This window comes from Falco naumanni, chromosome 1, assembly GCF_017639655.2.
Source record: "Falco naumanni isolate bFalNau1 chromosome 1, bFalNau1.pat, whole genome shotgun sequence".
Taxonomy (NCBI): domain Eukaryota; kingdom Metazoa; phylum Chordata; class Aves; order Falconiformes; family Falconidae; genus Falco; species Falco naumanni.
The window spans coordinates 89,485,712-89,512,203 of NC_054054.1; the positions used below are offsets into that span (position 1 = coordinate 89,485,712).

At 43.4% G+C, this 26,492-nt stretch overlaps 1 protein-coding gene across 6 annotated transcripts; it reads left to right on the forward strand.

Annotated features, from left to right (window-relative positions):
- On the forward strand, nucleotides 1–26,008 carry PISD (phosphatidylserine decarboxylase). Of its 6 annotated transcripts, none has more exons than XM_040604877.1 (8): nucleotides 1–96; nucleotides 3,626–3,720; nucleotides 8,832–9,007; nucleotides 22,202–22,438; nucleotides 22,560–22,698; nucleotides 23,514–23,660; nucleotides 24,591–24,751; nucleotides 25,070–26,008. In XM_040604877.1, the coding sequence occupies exons 1-8, from the start codon at nucleotides 47–49 to the stop codon at nucleotides 25,292–25,294; spliced, it is 1,230 nt and encodes a 409-aa protein (XP_040460811.1). In that variant the 5' UTR covers nucleotides 1–46; the 3' UTR covers nucleotides 25,295–26,008. The 6 variants fall into 6 exon arrangements, with proteins under 6 accessions (XP_040460811.1, XP_040460795.1, XP_040460828.1 ...); XM_040604861.1 differs by lacking the exons at nucleotides 1–96; nucleotides 3,626–3,720 and adding exons at nucleotides 17,404–17,820; nucleotides 19,993–20,158 and having other exon boundaries at nucleotides 8,894–9,007; XM_040604869.1 differs by lacking the exons at nucleotides 1–96; nucleotides 3,626–3,720; nucleotides 8,832–9,007 and adding exons at nucleotides 13,537–13,648; nucleotides 17,404–17,820; nucleotides 19,993–20,158.
- The last annotated feature ends 484 nt before the right edge of the window (nucleotides 26,009–26,492 follow it).

The window sequence follows — 26,492 nt, forward strand, 5'->3', positions numbered from 1 at the left end:
GCCGCAGAGGACGCGGCGGCGGCGGCGGCGGCGGCGACGCGGGAAGATGGCGGCGGCCGTAACGCGAGGCCCTGTGGCCGTGCTGTGGCGGAGCAGGTAGGGGCACGGCAGCCGGGACGGCGCTGCGCTGCCCGGCGGCGAGGGGGCTGGGGCTGGGGCTGGCGCTGGGGTTCTGCGGCCCCGGCAGAGCTGCGGGCGAGCGGCAGCCGCTGCCTGACAGCCGGCAGCCCGGGGGCGGGGGGCGTGAGGAGGAGCTGGGCGGAGGCCCGGCCTCCCCCGGGCCGGGGGCTGCAGCCGCCCCTTCTCTCCGGCTGCCCCTTCTCTCCGGCTGCCTCGGCCGCGGGAGCTGCCCTGCCGGGGTGAAAACGCGGCTGTTCGTGGTGCCTCGGCCCTGGCCTCTGGGCATGTGCGAGGAGTCTTGGCCTCGTTCTCTAAGCTGAAAAGAAAGATGAAGGTTTTACATTTTTAAAGAAAGAGAAGCGTGTGGCCTCGTATAATTTCAACTTATTGCGCAGTATGAGGTTGCCAGTGTGTAAGTGTTTAGTAGGAGTTGGTAGAGGGGGGCAGCTGCTGCCTCCGGTTACATAATCCCGGTGAGGAGCAGCTGTGAGGAGAAGCGCCTTGGCAGAGCCTGGCAGGAGGCACTCGCCTAAAGCTTGTGTTTTTCATAGCAAAGGAACAGTGTTAAGAATCCTGTTTCTGGGAGATAATGCTGTGTTCTGAAGGAGAACACGTGGTCACCTGACTTCTCTCTTAAAACCTGTTGAAAGCACCTCGTGTGCAGAGCGTGCATTACCGCCGGCTTCGGTGCCCATCAACAAAGTGTTGTCCCTCCTTTGCTGTCCCTGATCCCGCAACAGCTGAAGTAAGTAAGTTAACACGGGATCCCGTCAGCTCCTGCTCCAGCAGCGTCCAGCTGGGTGGTAGAGGCTGGAGGACAGCACGCTCCTGCATGCTTGTACCCATCAAGGCCGAATTGTCAGGAGCAGGGAAGATGAGGCTGATGATAAACTATTTAGTCTTGTTGTCTTTACCAGGTTTCAGAGTAAGGACTAGGCTGGTTTTCCCATGTTGGACACCAAAAACCAATTTTGGTAGGAGCTTAGGGTCTACAATTAATTCTTGCATACTTCCTCTGTGATGATGCATCTGCTGAAGTACCAAGTCTCAGTATGCTCTGCCCTACCTTAGCAACATGGACAGCTCCTGGATGATCCTGTGAAGCCAAACCAGCTACTTCTGTTCTGCCTTTGCGTTATTTTTTTTTAGATTATTATGATTCAAGACATAATACTGGTGCTTTAGGCTGTAGCTAAGTTTTTGGCAGTTTTCGCCAACTTTTTAGTGTTCTAAAACTTTTCTGGTAAATTTAACTATAGTGCTAACTGGGTTAGTTCTTAGATTTTTGAATCCCTTAGAAGTAACCCGCAGGCTCTCAGCTTACTAATGGGCAAGTACTGCTTTAATTCCAGGTGTTTTAATATGTTGTAAAGCAGGCCTTGTAATACCACAAATTAGTGTAGGTCTGGTGTATGACCCAAGTGGATCAGCTGACCTCATTGTTCATGACAAAATTACATCATGTTGCTATGCAAAACATACAGGTTCTGCAGCAGAGTGGGAAGGTTTTTCTGACTTGCTGAGGAAATAATATCCTGGGAAGTGATGCAGCAGTGTGGTATGTTTAGCACCTGGTTACAGGAATTTGTGTTTTGGGGAGGGACCTTCTTGTCACATTTGGGTTAATACAGTAGTTTTGATAGAGACCGTAAATCTGAAGGGCAGAATGAAATATTACTGACACCATATTATGGGGGTATGTGAAAACTGTAGCCATTTGTCCTTGACTAACATTAAAACATTGTTAGCAAGCTACTAGTATCATAATGTGATTTCTAGACAAGAAATCTGTTTGTAGACTCTTCTTCTAAATAGAGATGCTGTCTATATGTAACTCAGTAGGCACCTGAAAGTAATTCTTAAACTCTTAATAATCACTTCCTTGCATTGAATCACCCTGAATGATGCAATAGCTTGTAAGCTAATGAGGTACTTCTGTACTCAGCGTGTATCTGATCAAGAGCAGATGAAAGGTCAGAGGGCCAAATGAAGACATCAAGCTGTGGTATTTGCACCCCGGCAATGAGTGGGTTGCACAAAGACCTGCCAGACCTGGTTTTTCCCAAGGGACTGAGACTGTCGGGTGTGAGAATGCTGCTCCTCTCCTGTCCTGGCTTGGGCCTGTGATTCTATCTAACAGCTGTGTGTGTTGCTCTGTAATCTTTAGTACTTGTCTAATCCTGCTTGTTTATAGACTTTAGACAGGAATAGTTCTTGTACAATTGGATGGATCCTTTTCAGATTTATTAGAAACATGAAATTAAATATTATATATTAAACATGAAGAATCCTGGTTGAGCCTTTCCCCTGTGTTGGCCAGTTACAAGTCTACTTTAAGTGTTTTTAGAGTGGCAGAACCACTTACTTGCATTACTGTTCACCAACGTACAGAGTGATAAGACAAATTCTGAAGGAGATACTCTGTGCCTGGCAGCACAGAGTTCTTTTCCAGCTATGCTATTTGGTCTAATGAATGACATTACTACTTCACAGAATCCGTAACTTTTCTGTGTACTCCTCCTCCTCACCAGCATGGTGAGGAAGGAGATACATGAACCCAGTTTGTAAATGTCTCTTAAGATAGTTGCTGTTGTAGGAGGTTCTTAAATGACAGACTTGTGTAGCTGCCTGGATGGAATAATCCCAGGCGCTAAACCATCATTACAAAATTTACCACTATATTTGCAGGCAGAGTTTGTTTTGATCAACATGGTTGAATTCAACTTTGCCCATTATAAATACTACCTTTGGATGGAAGTAAATACGTGTTAGCCACGTTGTCACAGAAGATAACGCTTGTGCTATGTAGTTTCCTTTTAAGTAGAGCAATCTTGTTTTAATCTTGTTTCCCCAGCAATATACAAGTAAGGTACTTAAAGGAGTTGTTTGTATGTTGTTGCATAAATTGGTCTGTGTTAAACTGGAAGTAGATTTAGAGAGTACTAACTCTCATCAGTTCTAGAATCCCTACATAAAAAAAAGGTGACAAATAGATTACTAAACACATAGGCCAAGGCAGTGCACAAAGCAAGAGTATATTAGATTATTTTAGCTTGTTTTTTTAAAAAAAGGCTCAGGTTGTATTCACAGTCACAAACATTTTAGAACTCCAAACAGGCAAAGATACGGTACATAATGACAACATAATTAGTTGCCTGAGAAGGGCTATTGCCAAGATCAGCACACAATACTCCGAAGAGTATCACTGTTATAATAGAATTAAGCTCAAGAGGAACATATGTCAACATTTGTTAAGAAAAAGATGAAATAGATACAACATTCAATATCTACAGGAGTAGTTGGATTGTCAGGTTTTTTGTTATTTAGGGAAGAAATAGGCCAGAAGAGAATAGGCTCAGTGGAAATTTTATGATACTTTAAGGAGAGTTTTCCCTGTATGTTATTCAGCTTCTGAACGTAAGATTATCACTACATTGAACTGCTTACGTTTACATTATTAAACATCTGTACTTAAGCAACTGCTTCTTGTTCATTGTATTTTCAGTTTGCTGACTAATTGTAACTTCCTTATACGTGAGAACTTGTGTGTTAGAACTGGACTCCTGTGGAAGCGGCCACCTTCCAGAACATTTTTCAGTGGTAAGTGAAGGCTTGTATTTACCTAGTGTTTTTCAGTTCAGTATTACTCAGACAAATTATGGTCACATATTGGTGAATTTGAAGTTCTTGAGATTAAAGCAGAAGTGGGAGTCCAGGATCAGAGACCTATTCAATTCATGGCATTTCCATAGACGCAAGCGTGCAAATTGTGCTTTACTCATTTAGTGTTATGTTTTCCATATAGTAAAAGAAGTGTATTTACCTATTTCATAAGGTAATATTTCATATTTCCTTATGAGGTGTTACTCGTTTCATTCATTACCTATTTCATAAGGTAATATTTCATTCATTACCTATTTCATATTTCCTTATGAGGTGTTACACATTGTTTCTCAGCTATTTTGGAAAACTTGGATAGCAAATGTTGTAGCAATAAAAATTTAAAAAAGCCAGAAATCACTTCCTTTAACAAAAGGAGCATTTTGGACAAATAGCTTCCCTAGCCGTGGTTGAAAGCTGCTTCTCTGTCCTTTTAGAATTGCCATCTGTTCCACAACAGGTATGAGGAACCCTGCAGAGATGCAAATCTGGACAGATGTTTAGATGCTATAGTATCCAGAGTGGTATTGGCTAAAACTGGAAAGGCAGAGCTGATCCCATCTGGAGGAATGTCAGCCCCCCAAATCAGGAATACCTTCACAGGGGCCATGCAACTGTTTATCAGCTGGGGTATTTTCTCTCTCTCATCCTTTTTGTTCACTCTAACACTGCATTATACCTGTCTGTTTATTAGATAACCGGCTTGCTCTGTCATTGTGATATCTGCTGCCCTAATGGTCTCTTTTAATGTACCCACTTTGAGAGTATTTGTCTTTTTTTAACCTCCTTTGATACTTTGGCAATCATCCTTTTTCACTGGGATTATCACTTCTGAAGAAACCTGTGTAACAGAGCCAGCAAAAGAAGAGCTGGGATAATAAAGTGAATGGCTGCTACATTTCTATTTTTTTTTTTCTACAGGAAATTTATATTGGGACCTGTTTCCTTGGCAATATACCTTTTTTGACAAGTTTGCTATTTAATTAATGTGTTCAAACATTAATAGCAGCTCTGTGCCCCTCATACATGCCTTGTCGTACGTAAATACAATACAAATGCACCTTTCTCATACCGCGTTCATCTCAGCACACTAATGAATCAGATTTTTCCCCTGCGAGCATTTTTGTACAACTTAACAACATCCTGTAAACTAGAAGCTCGTCATGTAACAACAGTGTCACTTCTTGGCTTCACCAGGTCAGCTGTATGTGAAATGTTTCCTGGTACTCCCTACTCTCAACAACTGAAGAAAGTAGGATATTTTGTAAAGCAAATTTAGTCAGATAGATTGTGATACTAATAACAGGTGCTAGAGGAAGGAGAACTCTGAGGAAGAGCATATATAATGGAATTTCTTTACATGTAGCTTTTAAACTTTTCAAAACATCTGAATTTTTCCTAGTGAAGATGATCTCTGCATAGTAAATTAAAACCCATTAACCATAGGCTTATTTTCCTTCATTAACTTCAGCATGGTACTTAGTTTTCTGAGGAGTCTACAGCTGAAAAACTACTTTTTAAAAGACTGATACAACTTAGCAGAGAGATGCATGTTAGGAATGTGGTTTTATATTAAAAAAAGCCCACTTTAATGAACTTGCTGAGCCACTAGTTCAAGTGCTTCCCACACCTACGTTGTATCCTTTTTCCTCAGTTTGAAATTTGACTTTTTTAAATCAGCTTAATGTCCTGCTACATTTCTTAATCCGTCTGTTGCTCAACAGTGTAGAGGAAAGCACAGCCCTGTAGCAGGTCAGGCATGCTTGTATCTTTCTTTTGCTGGACAGTGTCATGAAGGTGACATGAAAGAATCTGTGTGGATGTTGATTGAGACATCTTTGTAATGGCATAGTTATGAATAATGAACCTGACAACTAAAATTATATCCATTATTGACATGAAAGCCGGTAAACCAGTGTTAGATGTGAAGTGGCTGACTGAGAAGGGCAACATCAAGCTTAATATAGAGTGGATAATAAGAAAGTAATAGCATAAACCAGGTGAGAATTTGTTGAAAATATTCAAATGTATTACCATTTGTAGTGCAACTCATCAGCTATTCACCTTGAAAAGTCTGAATCATATATTAGTATAACAACTGCATATAGTCTTCAATTTTTGTTCCCTTGCTAGCTGACATATTAATTCCATTTGCTATTGAATCCATTTCTTTGGGTTAACTTTCCTGTCCAAGTCCTTTGGCTGGTATGTCATATTTGCATATTTCATTATTGAAAAATATGCTTACACAGATTAATAGAAACAGGAGTTCAGTTGTCTAGAAATCAAAGTTAGTCATTACAGAAAAAATCTGGGAAGATGAGTTGCATAATGCAAAATTGTTGATCACGTGGAAGAAAAGGTTGTTTGAAGTTAGCTTTGAGCAAATCAACTTTTTAGCCAGCTGTTTTCTAATCCATTGATATTTTAGATTCTGATTTGGATTTAAATCTAAATGACTTGCAAATTATGTCAATAGGAAGAAAAGATAAATCTTCTTTAGTTTTATCTCAGCCCCTTGTAACAGCCTCCCTCTAAGTTTGTATCTTTTTCTAGAAGAAATTCTTAATTTGGTCAGAGTAACAAAGCAACATTTATATCATTACATCTGATTGCATAGATTAGAGCATGCCTTCAGTTATGTAGTTTGCTTACTCATCCTGAATTTTTTAATGTTTGAGGGAATTAATCTTTTTCCTCTGTTCCAGAGAAGGAAAATGTTGCTTTCTTTTTTTTTCTTGTTTGCTGAATGTACTCTATGTTTAAGAGAAATCCAAACCAGGTTAGCCTTATCTGTAAGGAGCTCAGATTTAGCGTTGGAAGCATCTGAAAATATAAGTATGTTCAAAGTCCTACACCTTTTTCCTCGTGTCCTGGGCTTGTTTGTAGTGGCTCATGTGCCAAGACATGAACTTTCCTCACATTCTTATGCTGCTTGCCAGAGAGCTGCAGTAGTGTTAGTATCACTTGAGAAGATGATGTTCAGCTGAAATCTAAACAGCGCCAACTGCCTGAACATGGTTTTGTTGCCGGAATCAGGAACTAATCCTTTTGTCTTGGAATTTGTAAATTTGTGTGAATTTCATTCATGTCTGAAAGGTGTGGGATTTCATTTTATGAGGACAAAACAATTTTATGAGGACAGCTTAACAATGGTGTGTTAGATGCCTTTGCCAACGATCATGTTTTAGGATGCCAGTTATAGAAGTGCTGTTTCATTAATGCTGGAGATGGGGAAAAGTCAGCTCTTCAAATCATTTATCAACAAATTAAATTGTGTTTGCTGCAGCTAGTGGAACATCAACTAGTTTTGTCTCTAGCACATCAGTGTAATCAATAGAGGCTCTTCAAGAGGAAACATCCTCTTCCTGGACGCAAACCAGAAAGAGGTGTTCAGGCTGAGGGGTTTTGGTTTGGGAATTTGCTAAGCTCTGGTGAAGTAGCTGAGCAGCTTTGCTAACTTAGAACCAAAGGTGTGGTGGAAAGGGAGTTAAAGGCTTTAGGACTAAAGAGTTGTCATTGGTCTGTGTACGGACATTTCTGTTGAACTAGTGATGTAAAGTTGAAAGGTTGTAGTGTCTTTGTAAATGCAAAACAGATATAAGTCTGTCTTTATAAACACTGAACTGCTCTAAATGACCCCTGTCCTTTATTGAGCGTTGTTCTTTAGGGCAGAATATTTTCTGGAATCTTAACTGTACTGGTAGTTGCTGCCTTGTTTGTTCGGTTTGGGGGGGGTGGGGGGGGGGTGTCCCTGCAGAAAATAAGATACATATTTTTTTCAGTCAGAATAAAGCTGTTTTCATATTACTATATATTTCAGGACATATAATTCAAACAATGTTTTAAATCACGTATGTAGGAAATAAGTGAGCAAAAATACTGTTTTGGTAAAACAAAATATGAGCAAGAATTACTTTTATTGGGCATCTTTTTACAGCATCATGGATGAAGAACAGCTGAATGCTTCTAATCAACTCTAGAACTAAAGCTTCCCAGATTGATAAGCTATTACGCTTTGTCTCTATGCTTGCCTAGAAATAGATTTGGTGTTTACTGAATTCTTTTAGTTGTTAATGCATGCTTTCACAGTCAAACCTTAAGCTGGACATTCATGGAACAAGATAAAGTCCATCCATTTTGATTCTGGCTCTTTTGTGTTACTGATTGTTGTGGAAATTACACCAATCAGTGTCCAAGAACTAGTTCCTTTGGGCATTTTCTCTGTCCAGCAGTGACTTACACTCATTGCCAAGAACCTTCAGACTGTAATACGGATGCAAGAAGCACAGTCTAATACTGACTGAACATTAAGCCTGAACATATTTGTTTTCTCTGAAGATTTTGCAAGGGAAATGCTTCCCGCTGCTGTGATTGCCCTGTGCGACTGTCGTGTTGCTTAGTGACAATGCAGTGTATGTGTATCTCACAGACAACATGTAAGGCTTGTTATGCAGGAGGAGCTTGGTAATCCTCAGTGAGAAACAGCCGTAATATTAGATTTCTTTTTTTTTTATGTGATGACCTGTATTACAGCGGAAATGTGCTTATTGTCCCATTTACCAAACATACACTAAAGCAGATTGTCGTTTCCTTCCCTCTTCCAGTTAGCTGTACAATTTGGGGATTCCCCAACTATAATGAGAGCTTTAATGACAGAAGCATGAAGCTTCACAGTACTACAGATTGTTCCCCAGCAACTGGTTATTCTGTACAATAACAACATGAAAGATCTCTTAGTTGGAAAGTACAATAGTGCTTTCAGGCAGCTCCTTTCATGTATTTTTGGGGGTAAGAATGTTGGAAGGATGTAGGGTGGGAGGGACGGGGATGAGATTAACAACACAGGTGAACGAGTGTTCGTCAGCTGAGTTCCAGTGACTTGGTGAACTGCAATAACTGGAGTGCTTAGCAGATTCTGTACGTACCTTCTTTGTTGTAGATTTCTGATCACATTTTCACCACCTAAGCTGACATCCCTCACTGCTTCTTTACTTCGTGTAGTTGTTCTTTTTCCTGAAGTCTGGCGTTGTTTTCGTTTTCTGTTACAGACAGGAAGAAGCTTCATACTGCTCCAGTAGGGCAAGTCTTCCGCCTGCGCCCCTTCCATGTTCTGGTAGCTACAGGTGGGGGATATGCAGGATACAGAAAATATGAGGATTACAAGTTGGAACAGCTGGAGAAGAGGGGCATAGAGGTGCCTGTGAAGCTTGCGAGTGAGTGGGAGGTAAGAAACGTGGGGCAACTTTGCTTCTGCCACCTTTGATGAAAAGTCTCTCTGCTTTCATTCCAACAAGGAAATGTTTAATTTGTCCTCTTCTGGCAATGCATTTTTGACAAATCATGGAACTGAAGTTTCTTAGTAATTTAAGTAATTATAATTTTGACCGAAGTCAATGTAATGGCACATTAGGAACTGTTGGTGTCTCCTCCATCTTTTAGTTTAGCTGACAGTTTATTATTTTAAATATTTGCAAATCAAAGTTAGAAGGGATAGTTAATCAAGTGGTTGTATTATATATTTTGAATAAAAAGATGTTTGGAAGTCATTGAGTCATTCAGGTGGAAGTCATGTAGTCCACCCTCCTGCTTAAAGCAGAGCCAACGCTGAATTTAGATTGGGTTACTCAGGGCTTTGTCCACTTGGGTCTTAAAAAATCCCAAGGACAGAGATTCCACAGTGTCTCTGGGAAGCCTGTTCCAATGCTTAATTGTCCTTAGAGTAAAAAATATTTTCCTTACATCCAGTTGGAACCTTCCCTGTTTCAATTTATGGCTTTTGTCTCTCCATCTCCCTCAATAAAGAGCCTGGTTTCATCTTCCTGTAACCTCTTCTTGGATGTTGGAAGGCTGTTGTTAGGTCCCTCCAAAGTCTTCTCCTTAGCCCATCCTCATAGGCCATGTGCTGCAACCCTTTGACCAGGCTGCTGGCCCTTCACTGGACGTGCTCAAGTCTATCAAGATCTTTCCTGATTCTAAGAAAACTGGACACAGTATTCCAGATGTGGTCTGACATGCACAAAGTAACAGGGAATGACCTTCCCTTGGCTTCTGCTCCTCCATGCTGTTGGCCTTCATCACTACCAAGGCATGATGCAGACTCCTCTTCAACCTGCTGTCCACTTGCAGTCCTGAGAGAGCATACAGCATGCATCTGCAGTAACTGATGGAGCTGTGGCTCTCTGTAGTACAATGCATTTTCTCATTTTCCCCCCCTTGCATTGCAAGGTAGCAAATTAAGCACATTACGCAATTTACAGAATTAAATACGGAAATCAAAATAGGCAGGACTAAAATTACGTATTGTAAAATGAAAAAAAAATAATCAGTGCTGAGGCTTTTTTGTCCTCGCAGTTCTAGCTGTGGGTACAGCTTGCGCAGTAGTTGTAGGGTTTATCTTCTCACAGGCTGCTCAATCTGAGCTACTCCAGGCATTTCATTTACTTCATCTATGCCTTCATGCCTTACACGCTTTACAAGGAAGCTGAGACAGTATTAATAGCTAGTTAATAAACATCTGGCTGTTTTATTTGTGAATACAGAGCAAGACCTTCTTCTCACAGGTTAACACATAGGTCTGTAATGGCTAATCCTGAGGGTTTTTTGCCTTTTCTTTCTGGATTCCAAGGAGTTTAGAAATCATTGTGGAATTGCAGTGTGTATATGACATTCATAGGTCAAATACCCATGGCAGCACTGAAGTAAGAAATACTTTATAACTTCCTATAACTGCTGTATCTCCTTTGAAATATTAGGGATATTGTACAACTCTGTTAGACACTTTAAAGTATATGTGGTTCCAGATGGCCAGGTGAGTACCTGCTTCAGTGCCATTTCTGAAGGCAAGGAGTTAAAAATTCTAGGATTGTAGCAATGTGTAGGAGATGCTTCAGTATTGACCTTTAGCATCCCCATTTCTTTGCATTCCTGAGCACACTGCCGGTTTGTGAGTGGTTTGGCCACATGCCTGTGGGGGACTAGGCTGGAATTTTTAAATTCATTTTCACTTGTGACCCAAATCAGATATGATCCAGGCAACCCAGATGCTAACAGTTTAGACCATGATAGCTCCTGAGGAATTTGTCCGTTAAATCTGTCTTTTGTATGTTCTTTTCCTGCTGAGGCTTATTTCAAACAGGTTTTATGTTCTGATTAAAAAAAGAACTGGTAAGTGCTCATGGAGTATTTATTTTAAAAAGCAATGTCAATTCAGTTTTGATACTTGAAAACAAATGTTCTTTTCTTTATTGTTCATACTTTTTGGTATGAAATTGGCAATTTCCTTATTAAATTTGCTTTCTTTTATTATACTGATATGCTGGTTTGTTTGATGGTTATTTGGGGAAGCTATGAGTATTGCTTTTGATGAAACTGCTTGAAAGGATTTGGTTTTTGCAGTGGGGAATCACAAAACATTTCAACCTGATAAGCAGGGCTCCAAATGCAGCAGATACTAGTAGGAGACTAGGGAGGGAAAGGGAACTTGACAATTATGAGGAAAAAGAGAAACTGTTCAGACATTGCAAGAAATATTCCAAACAGTGAAGGATTCAAGAAAAATAAGAGCTGCATTGTTCCTTGGAAAGTGGAGTGTCTTTTTTTGCTGACCTATCATTTTCCATTATTGTGGTTATTACATCCTTGGAAGCACACTTAAAAGTCTGGGAAAGAGCAGTGTCATTTTTAGAGTGGAATAAGCCTTTGCATGGGCAAAAATAGACCAAGTGTGATTGAATGGGCTTTGAAAGAGTAACACAGAACAAGAAACTGCTGCACATGCCCTCGCTGCTGAGCCTGCTGCTGTGAAGTTCTGATTCCACAGTACCAACATCATGTTCATGTGTGAACATGCACTATCTTCTACCTGGCAGCTCTGTGTGTAAGGCAGATCCCCTGCTTCTGAGCAGAAGACAGAAATAGGTGATCATCAGCATGTTACACAGGGACAACCTCCCTGTTGCAGAGGTGCATGTCAGTAGCGTCGTCGAAGTGTGCATAGGTTTTGATTGAATGAAAGAATATGGTTTTGCTTTGCTCAAGCTTCATAAAAGAAGGGGGGCAGGGGAATCAATCTGATTTAAGTCAAGTGTCCCTTAAGCCTTTCCACAGCAAAAGATGAAACTATTTTTTGTTTAGCATAGACCTTTTCTTCCTAGATTTTCTTAAGAGACATTATGTAGCTAATAGCTTGAGCTGATTAATGCCTTAGTGTGTCTCCTACTGTGAATACCAGTGAGGATCAGCTTTCATTTAATTAGATGAGGTAAAGCAGAGGGCTTGGAGGGAGACAGGTAGATATTTATCAGAGGGATGGAAGCTTACGGTTTCAAATCCTTGCTGTCACAGAACCTTTCCCAGCGGGGATCTGCATGCATACCGTGCCTTTCATATGCTGACTAGAGGCATTTCACCTCTTCTCACCTGGGCACTGGGGCAGTCATAGAGTATGGAGGAATTGCTAAGGGAAACCTTGGCCAAAGGGTGAGTTTGGATGAAGCGTGACCAGATGAACAAGAGTTTTCCTCTAAAGAGAGGAACTTCTTGTAGCTGTCCTTGGCTTCCATAGTTTGTTCTGTTTTGTGTAAGTGAAAAGCAGTGTTTGTTGGAGTGATGTGCACCAGGAAGAACACAGTGAACCTTTAAGGGAAGTGAGCTGTAGTGACATCTGATAGTACAGATGAGATGAATACGCAATTCTGTCCTGTTCAAAGCTCAATTTATTGTCATGGGCCAGTTTCTAAAAACAGCTTAATTCAGTGGGGAAGTGCTTGAGTATAGGTTTAGGATCTTGATTCTCAGAGATAAACAACACAGGCTTTCCTATTGATATTAAAAACTGCTCGTATTTATGTAACAAAGGATACTGCATGCTATTTTGGCAGTACAAACGGAAGGTGGTTTTCTTGGCCCAGAGGAGACAGACATTTAGTATTATGGTAAGAGGTGTGTATCAAGTTCAGGAAAGAGCTAATAATGGAAAAAACTCTGATTATTTTTTTAATCCAGTTTTAGAAGAGTGAAACGTAGTCACCAGTTGGTTGATCTCTTATTCCTAATTCTTGCTTCTGTGTTCTGATGTTTGGAGTTTTATTTGAGCAAACATGCAATTACAAAAAAAATTCTCGTAGAGCGGTCCAATGCGTGTGGTGTTCAGAAAATGTTTAAAGCGGTGAGATTTCAACATCATCAAAATGTGTGAGGGGCGTGATGGCGTAAAGGTTTTTCTCAGCTGTCCTGGAAGACTGAACTGTGTAGAATCTGACCAGTGAGGTGGCTTTTTGACTATGCAAGTCTGTTCTGTCGCACACAATTTGCAGAGCATCTCTCTGGGATTAGAGAGCAATTGATTGGGAGCGTCTCAGGGGCGCTTTGGGAGACTGCGGCGTGCTTCCTCGCCACTTTGGCTGGACTCGCGTGTCAGCCTGTGTTCGGGCAGGGCCATGGGGCGCAGGGCAACGCGCTGTTGCTGGACTCGAGCCTTGTTCCCCAGCACGATCTCTCGCCCCGCTGGCTTGGCCTTGGAGGCTAAGGGTGAGGCCGGGGCCTCCCTGTTCCCCGGGAGCGCCGGCTGCCCGCCGGGGCAGACCCCTTCTCCCGCCCCGGGGCGCGGCCGGGCTACGCAGCGATGTCGCCGTGTGCCGGCTCCGCCGCTCGCTCTTACTCCTCGTTGTTCCCTTTTCCTCCTCGCTCCCTCCTGCCCTGGCCCCTCCTCCGGAGGGGGCCGGGGCGCCGCGGTCAGGCCCAGCTGCGGCGCCACTGGCCGGGCGGCGGGCGGAGGAGGGCCGCCTGCCCCACGCCGCTTCCTTAAGGCGCGGAGCGGGCGGCAGCGGCGCGGCCAGCGGCGGGGAGCGGCCGGTAGCGGCGCGAGGTAGGTGGGGGCCGCGGCCCCCTGCCCCGCCGGGGGGAGGGAGGGCTCGGGGCAGGGCGGGGGGCGCTGCCCGGGCTATGTTCAGGCGCCTCGAACGGCTTCGCTAGGGCGGGGGCGCGGCGGGGGCCGGGGGTCCTTAGTTAATCGCTGGGCTCTGGCTTGCTGGAAGTTGCGGGAGAGCTGTTGTGAAGTCTCTGCGCTGTGATGAGCAATCTCGTAGCGGATTTAGCGTTCCGGCACCGCGGATCCCGGCAGTACCTCCCCCAGCAGCCTCTGCCGCCGCCGGGTCCCGCTTTGCTGGGGAGATGCAACGCGGCTTCAGGCTGCCGTGGGAGAACCTACACGGGACAGAGGGTTTGCTTTGTACATCTCTGAAGCTAAAATACCAGGGTTTTAAACATGAAGTGGCATACGTTACTACAAAATATTAATACAGTGTGGATTAGGTGTCATAAATTTTCACGTCCCTTTGCAAAAGTAAATAAAACTTTCCTTCCTTGCTTCACAGAAGAGATCTTTGAGAGTATGTAACAGGCTTTTGGCCCAGAATTCTGGTTGAAGTTTAAAAAAACCCACCCGACTTTTCATGGCTAGCTTAAAATACTCCCCCCCCCCCCCCCCCCCCCCCCTTTATAGAATGCAACTAAAATAGCAGTATAAAACTAGCGGAAAACAATCAAAATGTTTATATAGAAAGGCTTCTTCATATGAAAAGTAAATAATTTTAGAAATGATGGGTAGATCAAGCAGAGCACGGTATGTTTCCTTAGCCAGCAGCAGTACAGCTGGGGAAGGTGGCACAGCTGGCCAGGTCCTGTGTGCCCGAGCTGGAGGTGACCGTGCTGCTCCACAGTGCTGTGGCCTTGGCAGAGGCTGGCTCTGCGCTCGGGGTTCCCGGCAGCAAGAGAGCAGTTCTGGGGGGCTCTTTGAGTTCGGGAGCTCCTGAGTGGGCGTGGAGCATCCAGCATTTCCCTAGCTGGGCTGGCTCCGGAGAAGGATGGGTGGGAACGTGACTGGAATTAAACAGATACTGCTGGGAAAGGAATGGGACCTTTAATAAACGGTCACAGAGTACCTCTCCCTCGATTGCAAGACCTTATTTTTGCTGGCACTTAAATAGAACACAGGATCGTTTGGATGGGTACGGTGCATTTTTCAAACAATAGCCCTGTTACCAAATGTAGAAAGTATGACCAGAGGGCTTTGAGCACTCCAACGAGCACATTCCAAGCCTAATGATTCATGCTTACGACTTAAAAGTGAGGCTGCAGGTTTGAAGTTCAGTTGCCTATTAGCCTTTCCTGCAAAAGCCTTGCTGTGTTGTTTTTTAAAACTTGAGGGAAGGGCTTGAGGTAGTAATAACAAGTAATTAAACAGGGCCACTGGATTTTGTGCTTATTTGAGCTGACAGTGCAGAGTGTTGTTGCATAGCTGGCAGATTAGCAGTTCTCTATTAGACAATAATTCTCTAGGGATTTATACCTGCTGGTAACTGCTTTTACTTACCTCACATGGATTCTGGGTGCATTCAGACAGGTCAGGGAGTTTGGTACTGATGTCCAACCTTCTACAAACCAACAATCGTAAAATTCTTGTCTAAGACAGTATCGTAGGCTCTTTGGCACTGCCTGTCCCAAAAAGTCCAGCTATTGTGATGCCATTATGCGAGTTCCTCTGTTTCCCTGTGGAAAGTAGGTGAAGTCAGGGTGGATTTTTCATTTCAGCCTTCTTACACTGTAGGAACAGCACATTGTTTCTGGGGCAGCCGCAGCGGGGATGGCAACTTGCCATATATGTCAGCATTTTACACCGGACTTGGGTATTTGCATCTTGGTGTGAATGTAATGAGGTCAGTAGAACTGAACTTCAGAGAAACATAGGCTTTCTTACTCATCTGAACTCAGTTGTTTTTTTTTAAGAAGTGGAGAAAAAAAACTTAACACCAGTATTTCTGTCTCCCTGGAGAGGAAGCTCTCTCTTGAATTACATACTTTGTTTTGAACTGAAGGGTGGTAGTACCCACTGCACTGGGCTGTAGAACATTTCAATGTCCATTTGTTTTTAGGGAGCAGGTAAGCTATTTAACCTGTTCCATGCTTTCATAGAATCAGGCTTGTTCAATCTAGAATATAATAATGTCTTGAAAATGTATTGGGGGATAAGATAGAATTTCTGCTGAGAGACCTTGTGGGTTTACCTTCCTTATCCTTAAGGGAAGAGTACTGAAGAAAAGGTAGATAAGACTTCTGTTTGCTCTGTTGTCTTTCCGCAAAGTCATGCATAGGTGAAGGTCTTCAGAGGAGGAGATCAGAGCAGGGAGCAGGGTGCCAGCCTGGCCTGCGGGAGCTGGGTACAGCTGGGTGCTGCAGGCTGCCTGAACAAAGGGCAGGCTGCGGGTTGGGGTGCTCTGCCTACTTCTGCCTGGCTTCACCAGTGCCAAACTCTCTCTTTCTCTCCACAGTTTTGTGAAGACACGTGTTCAGTGTGAAAATGATTTTCATCTTGGACTGATGAAGTGCCTTTTGAAATTATGTTGGCAATTTAGCATGTTTCTATTTGAAATTTAGTATTTAATGGTGGTAATTTCTAATGTTGCTGGCAAATCAAGAGAAGTAGCTCCCCTGTGTGCCTCATCGCTTTTCTTTGATTTTTGATGGGATTTTGGGTAACTGCTTTCATCATTTTACTCTACAGATGGCTTCATTTTTGTTGTGTAGGAGTTCCTTGTGCTAGCCAGAGAAAGACTGAATGGTATTTTAAATAGGAAAACAAAAAAAGTTGGCACAGGGCTCAAGGATGAAGCAGTATGTGTTGAGTGCTTTCAGTTGATCTTAAGTTTACCTTCTTTGAATGTTGGGGTTTTTTTCCCAATATGCAATTGTTAAAATTTAGTTCCACTTCCTGAACTAAGTTCAAGCTCCCTTAACAGTCCAGATCCAGTCACATGAGATGCAGAACATCTCTTGAGATGTGCTCTGCAGGGTCGAAGAGGGAAATGTCTTGCTATGTATATTCAAAATGCTCAGGTAGACGTACTGCATGCAGCCTTTTGGTTTTAAAAAACAAAACCAAACCAAAACAGCTTCCTTTCCTCATGTTTTGTATTTTAGTTCTTTCTACTGGACATAAAAGCTGTGACAGAACTGAGAGCCACATAATAAGACTAGTTAACTCTTCTTTTATACCCAGTTCTCAAGCTGGCCCTAAACCTGGCTTATTTCATTACGGATCTGGGTATTTGTAGAAGAATGTCCTGTACCTGCTCCCTGTGTGAGTCTCTTTGAGATGGAAAGAGACTTAATGAAATGGATGTTTGTGTCTGACTAGGGCTGTAAAATAGAAAGACGTTCCTTTCCTTTCTGTTTTCTTCTTTCCAAGCTGGACATTAAGAGTAGGAAAGGTTTTTTTGGTTCCCCGGCAGTCCAGAACTCTTTAAGAGGCAGCTGCTGCACTGCAGATTTGAAGCTGGGAGTTATCTCCTCCTCTTCTCCGCCCCACTCCTCCTCCCAGCCTCGGACTCAGCCTAGCTCTGGGGTTAGCTGTGCAAGGCCAGCTGGCTGTTCAGCTGACTGTAGTGCCTCGCTGCCCAGCAGCCTGAGACTGCAGGGTGTTTTTTGGAGAGTTGGGGTTCAATGGCCACCCTGGCTAGCAAGAAGCAAGGACTGCTTATACGGACAGCTCATTTTTACCTTGTGCAGAGTCGGCTTTGTAGTGGGATGTTGAAATATGACACAATGCCTGTTTGTTTGCAATAGCTGCAACCCTCGTAGCAGAGATTCAAGTGGGAAACAGAGGGGGAATCCAGAGACAAACCAGCGGGGGAATTAGGAACTGTGACGCCGTGTCCTCTCTCCTGTGCCGGAGCAAGCAAAGGAAAGAGAGGTAGAGGAAAAAAGACTGAGCCTTGCAACCAACCGTCACCCTGACGATGTGTCAGTCAAACACCCTGCAGGGACCAGATCTGCACACAGGGAAATGGTGAGATGCTATAAAGCTTTATCTAACCCTCCACCCTCTTGCTACAACCTCCACAAAGTTAAAATTCATGTCCGGAGGCTGCGTTCAGGGAACGGCGGCAGCAGCAGCTGTGCCGGGGACCAGCACCCACAGCCGGAGAGGCCAGGCCCAGCTGGCTCTGCTGGTGGTACACCAAATAGGAGAACTCGTTTCAGGTACTGTTCAGTATTTTCTGCGTTGCAGGAATGGTGACTGAAGGGAGAAATGAGGGAGGGAGGATGGGAGGGTTTCTGGGCAGAAGGAGCGACAGCCGTCTGCAAAAGCTTTTGTTTGGCCTAATTACTATAAAGCTTCTTACGCGTTGAATTGGTAGAGAAGGGCATGCTGTTATATGGCAAAGGGAATGAGGAGCCTTTCATTCCTTTGCTTTCTACTCTCCATCGCTAGGAGAATGGAAAAATTAGTGAAGGACCGCTCTGAAACCAGGCCAAGGCAGTGAGAAGCCCGAGGGCTCCAGAGCGGAGTGAGCTGCCAGGATGCAGCTCTGCAGGGATTGGTCCATGGGCGACTGCAGTGAAGGGGGGGGAGAGCAGCGGGAGGGGGAGCGGGACCTCCGCTCTCAGCGCTGGCAACCTGGCTCCCGGCCCACCAGCCCGCGAGCAGACTGCAGGCTGGTGGGTGGTGAGGATGGGAGGAAGAATGTCAACTGTCCCTTCCTATTGCCATGTTGAGTCAGTCCCCCCCTGCCGAGCAGAAAGCCAGCTTTACCTCTGCTGAGGCAGCACTTCATCTTCTCAGGGTGGTTTTCTTTTTGTTGTTTTTAGTTTCCCCTTGCACTGTGATGCAAGATCATCCTCTGTTTTTTACTTACTAATTCTTGGGGGAAAAGTAGTTGTGTTCACTGCAGAAAAAATTGCTGAGCCAAAAGCACCATCTTGCATCCCAGATTGGTGAGAGTTGTACCTGCCTGCATGGTATTTTAATTGTTCCAAGTTTTGAAAAGAACATATTGGCAGGAAAATTTCCTTGTAACTTCCAGGCTTCTTTCCATCTTGGAAAGACATAAGCAGTTTTTCATAGTTCATATCATATAATCCAGCAAGAGCGAGCTGTTCAGAGCCAGAGCATACCACTTCCAGTTTGTGTGCACACACAGCTGCATACCGGTCGCAGGCACACTGCCTTCCTTCAGCTGTGTGTGGAGAACAATCTCTTAGCCAGGATTTAAGTCGGTGCCTGGAAGATTTGAATGTTTTGCCCTCAGGTAGGCAGACTTCCGTGGAAATGCCAATGGTTTCTTCATGCGTAGAAGGCAAAGGATAAATAGGGACCTGAAAGGGTCTGTCATCCAGACTTCCTGCAAGGGTCTGAACTGAGGCCCATGGTGTCCTCTGCTAATAAGCTGAGCAGCTTTTCCCTCTGAGATTTACAAGTTGAACTCCTCCACAGCCATGCGTGCAAAGTGAGTTTCCTCTCAGTCAGGACATCTACATGAGAAAAAAATCATAGGTGTGGTTGGCTATGAGGCAAAGGAGTTGGTTATTGGGCTGCAGAGACTAGGTTATCTTGCAGCATTAGCAGTATCGGCTTTGTCCACGTGTTCTCTGTTCAGAACCAGCACACCCCGTGAAGGTTTTAAGGTTTTACTTTTAAATTGTATTCATTAACTCCAGAGTGCCGCTCCTGCTGCGTCTCAAGCAAGTGCTTGTTTCTCAGTTTGTGAGTGACCCACAGGTCTGTGTAAATTTCACTCCAGCATCTTTTGTGGTACAAAATACAACTGGAGGCACAATCTAGTCAAGATGCCTTCAACATGTGAGCCCTCTGAGCGACCTCAGTTTATTAGGTTTCAGGGATTTCTTTCAGAGTATCTGTTGTTGCCTTAAAGTTGTCCCTCCATAGAGTTCTAATTAAAATCCCAGCATCACACATTGCTAGCTTAGGGAATACTGTTTGCTGTCCACTTTGGCTGTCCAGCAGCTGGAGCAGTCGCAAGACATGTTTTCTGGGGATGTGCTCTACTGAGATTTGTTATTTCCACTGTAAACTATTGTGTTACGTTGTTAGCTGGATGAGCCAGCTGTGGCTTTGTTTTCAAATTTCACCTGCAAGTGATCATGCCTTTAATTTTTGAGGGTATCATTCATAAAATGTGACCGGTGAGAGTGAACTCCATTTTTTGGGCAGAGGATTTTCTTCCTTTTTTTGAACATAAACTGCTCTTTATTTTGGGAAGGGGAAGAACTGCTCAAAATAAAGGAGTAAAGACTTGGAGAATCAATGTTTAAGTAAAGATTAGCAGGAATAAATCATCCCCAGCTACCAGAAGCTGGTGGTTCTGAAGCTGAGATGGCTGACCCTCTTATATTGTGTATGTAATCTTTCAGGTTGCAATTTCCCCAGCTGGCCCTGAGGCGAAGGTTGGGCCAGCTAAGCTGTATGTCTAGGCCTGCTCTGAAACTCCGTTCTTGGCCTCTGACTGTTCTCTATTATCTTCTGCCTTTTGGTGCTCTTAAACCCTTGACCAGAGTGGGATGGAGGCCTGTGAGCAGGGTAAGTGTGAGCAGGTGTCTCTTGCGCTTCGTGTCTGTTAGCAGTTTTATCCTGAAGGGAGCTGGCAGCAGCTGGGTGGAGAGATCCTTAACGTCGGACAGGCGGATGAGCACTGGCACGAAAGCAGAGAGATGCAATTCATGTTCCCCTTTAGTTTTTACTGTGCATAGTTGTGTTGACTAATTGCTTCAGACAAGTGATTTTTTTTCAGTAGCAGAGAATTTCTTTGTCCTCTAGCAGTCAGAGATCTACCCAGGAAAATCAACAGAAACTTTTGAATTAATTCAGTCACCTCAAAGTATTCGGGCTAGGATAAGGCAGACCAAACCTCTTCTCAGGTTCCCTTTCCTGGCCACATTGAAATGGTCTCGTGCTTTCTGTCATTTTCGCACAGAGAGGGCTTGTTCCTCAAGTTCTTTGAGCATTTGTAATCCAGCCTGTCCAAACGATATGCAAATCTCTGCTCAGATGCTGTTGAGAGCAGGGTGTAGGATGCCTTGCACATGGTTATTCTCCCCACAAATCATGCAATTTCAGAATGCAACAAGCACACACATATTTTGATTGAAAACTGCAACAAAATTGTCCTTCTGAAGACTATTTCACTGAACAGCTGCTCGGTTTGATCCCATCAACTTGAAAACCAGGCTCTTTTGAGAGAAGAGGCTACTAGGAAATAGCACTTTTGACAATTTTTGTGATTTTACAGTTGTATCCGCATATTCTCAGCGTTTGGGAAACTTTTATTTTAGAAATTTATTTTAGAAATAAACACTGTATGTTAATATAGCACATCAAATGGCAAAATGGTTTTTCTTCAGTTCTTCAGCTTCTGTAACCTAAGGTAGTGTTCATTTAGAAGTTTTTATGTGAAGTAAGATTAGGTTGGTGTTTTCTTTCTGAAATACCACCGTATGTGACACCCGACAGTGATTTGTGAGTGAAATTTTCATTTATCATATTTGATACAACGGACAGGCTCTCAGCCACTATGTGCTTCTGTTTGTGTTTATGGCTGTGTTTTGCAAGACTTAATTTTGAGGATATGATTTAATACTGAGAATAAATGACGACTCAGTCGGGAGTTAAATGTAGCTGAGCTGTACTGTTCAAACAAATGGTACCAGATTCAGCAGATCACTGCTTCTTTAGCAAAACTGGTTTCAGTTCCCTTGGTCCACACCCCCCCCACGCCTGGATTACACGATGGTCATGCGAGCTTTTTGGCTGCTGCGAAGCACCGCAAACCCCAGAAGAGTTACTTGCTGGAATGACCAACAGGAAGACACCGTCATCTGTCCAGTTACATCAGCAGCATGTACCTCTTACCAACATTGTTTCATTTGTTTTTCTTGCTACTAAAACTTAGGCTTTGGTGTAAGTCCAAAGGTGTATTTCTACAGAAATAAAGGTACTATATACTCTTGCAATTAGCAACTCCCATTGCTGTGAGAGAAAGGGTAAGGCTGGCCCAAGTTTATACTGGTGTAGCTGAACCCATATGTAAACATATGGATGGATATGTTTCTTTGATCGTACCAGTATCATTAGAGCAGTACAGTACGGGGATGTGGAAAACCACCCCCACCAGTAGATGCCTCTGAGAAGCACATCATCGAACACTGAGAAATTATTTTTCAGTCAATTTTCATTTGGTTATTTACAAAAATGAATATATTGGTAATGTTTAACCCTCCTGATGAGTGTTCTACTGTGTCTTTATTTTTGTAAGCCTCATATTGAGCAGTTTCCAGTAACAAATGCGGAGCTTCAGCCTGCAGGGGAGTGGAGATTCTGGCTTCAGTGTAAGGTTATAGTAGGTTTCATCCTGTCCCTCGTCTGCGCCCATCAGAACGGAGGGAGTGAGGATGAAGCACAGTGGTTTTTGCCACCATAAAGGTTACTTTATGTGTAGTGTAGCCCGCTGGATTCAAGGAGTGGTTAGCAGGGTATGGTTTGAGCCATTATGTTTTATGGGGAGAAGTAAGAGAAAGCTGTCAGTGGGAAGAACTGAATGACATGGTGCAATTCATCTTTCTTTAGGTTGCTCTGTACAAATCGGTACCAACTCGACTGCTCTCGCGAGCCTGGGGTCGCCTGAACCAGGTGGAGCTGCCTACATGGCTCCGCAAGCCCGTTTACAGCCTGTACATCTGGACATTTGGAGTGAATATGAAGGAGGCAGCTGTTGAAGATCTGCATCACTATAGAAACCTCAGCGAATTCTTCCGCAGGAAGCTGAAGCCACAAGCGCGGCCAGTCTGCTGTGTGCACAGTGTGGTGAGTAAAAGGAAACGAAGGCTTTACACTACCAGCTTCCTCCCACCCCCCAAAGGAACGTGTCTGCTTTATGAGGTATAAAGAATTACTAATGTGTTTAATTTTTTTCTCTTCCCTGTAGATTAGTCCCTCTGATGGAAAGATCCTTAATTTTGGACAGGTAAAAACCTGTGAAGTAGAGCAAGTAAAAGGGGTTACTTATTCTCTGGAATCTTTCCTGGGACCTCGCATCTCCACAGAGCAACTGCATTTTAGCCAGGGTGAGTGCTGCGTTTCTTCTGCTCTGCCCTTTCAGTGTTCTCAGAGATCATGAGAAAAGCAATCGCTGCTTTTCTCCCGCTCACCCTTTCTGAGATTGTCAGGAACAAAAGCAGGTCTGATTTTTGTTTGGCTTTATTTGGGGATAAACATGTGTCTCTCAACAGCAGCTTTATAGTGTCTTGCCTGGCTCGTTCCAATTATCTGAATTTAATCACTTGGGTCCTACAATTAACTCCCAAGATCTGCCACCATAATGAGACAGTAGCATTCCTGCTGTCAGACTGAAGTGTGCCCAAGCACCCGTTTAGCAAAAATTGTATAAGCTACTCTATAACATGATTTATGCTCAAGCGCTAAACTTGTAATGACTTGTGCTGTTACGGCTCTGCAAACAGTAGCATTATTTGCAGCATGAGCACAAATGCAACTGATGCCCTTTATAAAACCAGGGAGTCTTCACAAATTCTGTTCTTAAAAGGGTAGCTTTGAGAAAAGTCTGTTCTTAAAAGGGTAGTTTTAATTCTGTTTCACTGGGTTTCAGTTCCTGTTCTGTTTAGGAAGGGCAAATTCCAAAATGAAGGAATTTCTAAAATTATTAAAACAATACAGGATTTAATTCTGCTGTAAAGGGAAAAGAACGCTTTGAAATAGTGGATCCTTGGACAAAGCGTATCTTTTTGTTGTCTCAACAATATATGTGGACTGCATTTAGTCCTCTGCTGTCACCACTGGTTCTCCTGTAGACTGCTCAGCTGTGGTAGATGACTGCGAGAAGTATTTCTTTAACCCCTTTCTTTCCATGGTTTCTTTGCAGCCCCAGCTGGTAACTCTTTTCAGCAACAACTAGTCACAAAGGAGGGGAATGAGCTGTATCACTGTGTAATCTACCTTGCACCAGGGGATTATCACTGCTTCCACTCACCCACAGACTGGAGAGTGGCACACCGGCGTCACTTCCCAGGTATGTTTCCGTTCCTAGAAAATGGATGCAGAGCAGCTATGGCGGACAGCACAGGTATGGGCCGCAGCTGAACGAGGCACACCGCTGCGGCAGTTGTACCATCACATGATAGGTAACAGTAGAAAAGTGATTTGTCACAAATGGTAATGAATTTTATAGTAGTATAGTTTCCCAGAACAAATCTCATAGAAGTGGTGAAAACAGTAATATTGTATTCAAGCTTTTTTTAGTTCTTTGAAGTAACTGTTGACGCATGCTGACCTGACTTGTTCCCAAACACCCTCTGGTCATTTTGTAGTGTGGGAATGAGTCCCTGGCACCACCTCAATTTGGTGGTAGAGGTGTAGGTATGACTGCTGCTAGAACAGGCTTCAGCTAAGGCAGACATTTTGAAAGGGACTCCCTCCCCCAGATCTTGCTCCCTCCTTTAAGAGCAGGTTTTAACTGTCTGGAAATGCAGTCAAGGTGAAGCTGTAGATGGGAATAAGTGAAAGCCGAGGGAGGCAGTGGGGGTACCAGTCAGCCTGAAAATAACCATTTTCAGGTATGAAAACTGAAACCCTTTGTGCTCGAGCAGAGAGAACTGGAGATGGTGTTCCAGACTGCATTCAAGCCTTAAAACGAAGAATGAGCAGGGTCACTGGCTTTCCTTTGATTCTGCTAAGAAAAATGAAAAGTAGTATGAACCCTGCCCAGGAGTGTGGATCATTCTGGACAGGAGACTGAAGATTACATCTTCCTAGGACCCTTTTGTTTTCACTGCAGCCTTGTCTTTCATTCGCTGTGCCTAGCATTTGCCTCTCTTGCTACAAACCAGTGACAGACTTTACTTTTGATCGGTTACAGCTATATTGAAAATAGCATTCAGATAGCGTTACAATACTGCTACAAACCAGACAACTTAACGGAACCATTTTCTCACTATTGTAGGCTCTCTGATGTCTGTGAATCCTGGAGTTGCCCGCTGGATCAAGGAACTGTTCTGCCACAATGAACGGGTTGTCCTTACAGGTGACTGGAAGTACGGCTTTTTCTCTTTAACAGCCGTGGGTGCCACAAATGTGGGCTCTATCCGCATCTACTTTGACCAGGTAAGCAAGACAGCAGTAGGCAGCTTTCTGGTTTTGATGGGTGATTGGTACAGTATAATAAAATAAAATTACAAAAAAAATTTTAAAAAATATTCTTACCCTGAAATTAAGATGTTTTGCAATACTGATGTTCTAAGACTGATTTAAATAAGGAAGCCAGTGCCAGTATAGACTATTTTTTTTAATATTCTTATTGTACTTTGGAATTGTAAGCAAGCCTCCTGCATTGAAAATGCCTGGATCTCCACAGTCCACAGCTGTGCTAAGGAATATAGAAATTGAAATCCTCAAGTAACAGTTTCTCTCTTCTCCGTACAGGATTTGCATACCAACAGTCCATGTTACTCTAAAGGTTCCTACAATGACTTCAGCTTCATAACCAACAACAACAAGGAGGGGATCCCCATGAGGAAGGGGGAACATTTAGGGGAATTTAACTTAGGCTCCACGATCGTACTGATCTTCGAGGCACCCAAGGACTTCAAATTCCACCTCAAAGCCGGACAGAAGATCCGCTTTGGAGAAGCGCTGGGCTCTCTATAGAAACTCTCTCAGCAAGAAGGTTTTCTATAGGAAGGAATGCGTAGCACACCACTGAGTGTTTCACTGACATATGTATCACTCAGCAGGACCTGGGTGAGGAACACAGATGTCACTGCTGTGTTAAACTGGAGAGTACTGGGTCTACATTTACATGCTGCTGAATGCAGAAAGAGACCTGAATGACCATAGACGTATCAGGGACAGCTGCCTTGTAAAGATGGTGACAGTGGATGGAGGTTTCTGTCCCACCCTGTGCCTGTAGTCTTTCATGTTCTCCCCTCAATGTGCCACATGATAATTATGTTGTTAAGGCCTCTTAAGTCCCTTTTAAGCCTTCCTAGGCTGTGCAGGTGCAATGGGGAAGGGTGGAGGTGGAGATTAGCTGAATTTAAAGGGACAGGGACAGGCTGAGTCAGAGCTTGAGTAAAGAATGTGTTCCCGTATTTATTTTGTTCTACAACACTCGAGCGGAAGTTCTTGTATAAAGGCAGTGTGTGAATGCATAGATTGCCATTTAAATGGGCTAGTATAGCTTCACAGCCCCAACTAAGCAAAATGTACAACAGACAGCATTCATACAATAAATTACTCATCCAGGTTTTCTACTGTTAGACAATTTAAATTTTTACCTGACATTATCCCTTTAAAAATGGACTGCACTGTATTTTAAACTTGACAACACTGTCTACATTCCATATGATGAAACTGGTTATCGTGGGATTTTCTTTTAAAGAAAAAAAAAAAAAAGGCAAAGCTGTGTCTCCTATTCCTAACCCATGGTTTCATTTTGCTATTCTGGCCTTAAAGATTTTGTTTGTATGAGAGACAGTTACTTCACCTCTTGAATTAAGGGGTTAGAAGACATAGGGGCTGGTTTTCTTCTGGGATGCAATGGGATGGCAGCCAAAATAGGTTTTTGCTTTCTGCTATGTATCTTCAATGTTGTTTTGTCACTACGTTCTTGAAGAATTAATTCTTCTACTTACAGAACAGTTTCAGATACTTCAGGATCCTTTTTTATTGCACGGAGGGAAATGCCCTGTGCATTGACTGTGTATAAAAAATATTATGGATCTTTGAAGCAATCCCAGGTTGCCTCCCAGGTGCCAACCTGGCCCTCCTATAATGGATTGGCAACAATTTCATCTTATTCAAAATATATAAACAGCACGACAGCCCTGACTTCTGCCCTCATACT

Excerpts from the sequence above, each read along its gene's own strand:
- PISD (XM_040604861.1), top strand. The coding sequence starts at position 17,624 with ATGGTGAGATGCTATAAAGCTTTATCTAACCCTCCACCCTCTTGCTAC. Across the intron at positions 22,439-22,559 it reads TCTGCTGTGTGCACAGTGTG|ATTAGTCCCTCTGATGGAAA; the intron begins GTGAGTAAAAGG and ends TCTTCCCTGTAG. Across the intron at positions 22,699-23,513 it reads GCAACTGCATTTTAGCCAGG|CCCCAGCTGGTAACTCTTTT; the intron begins GTGAGTGCTGCG and ends GTTTCTTTGCAG.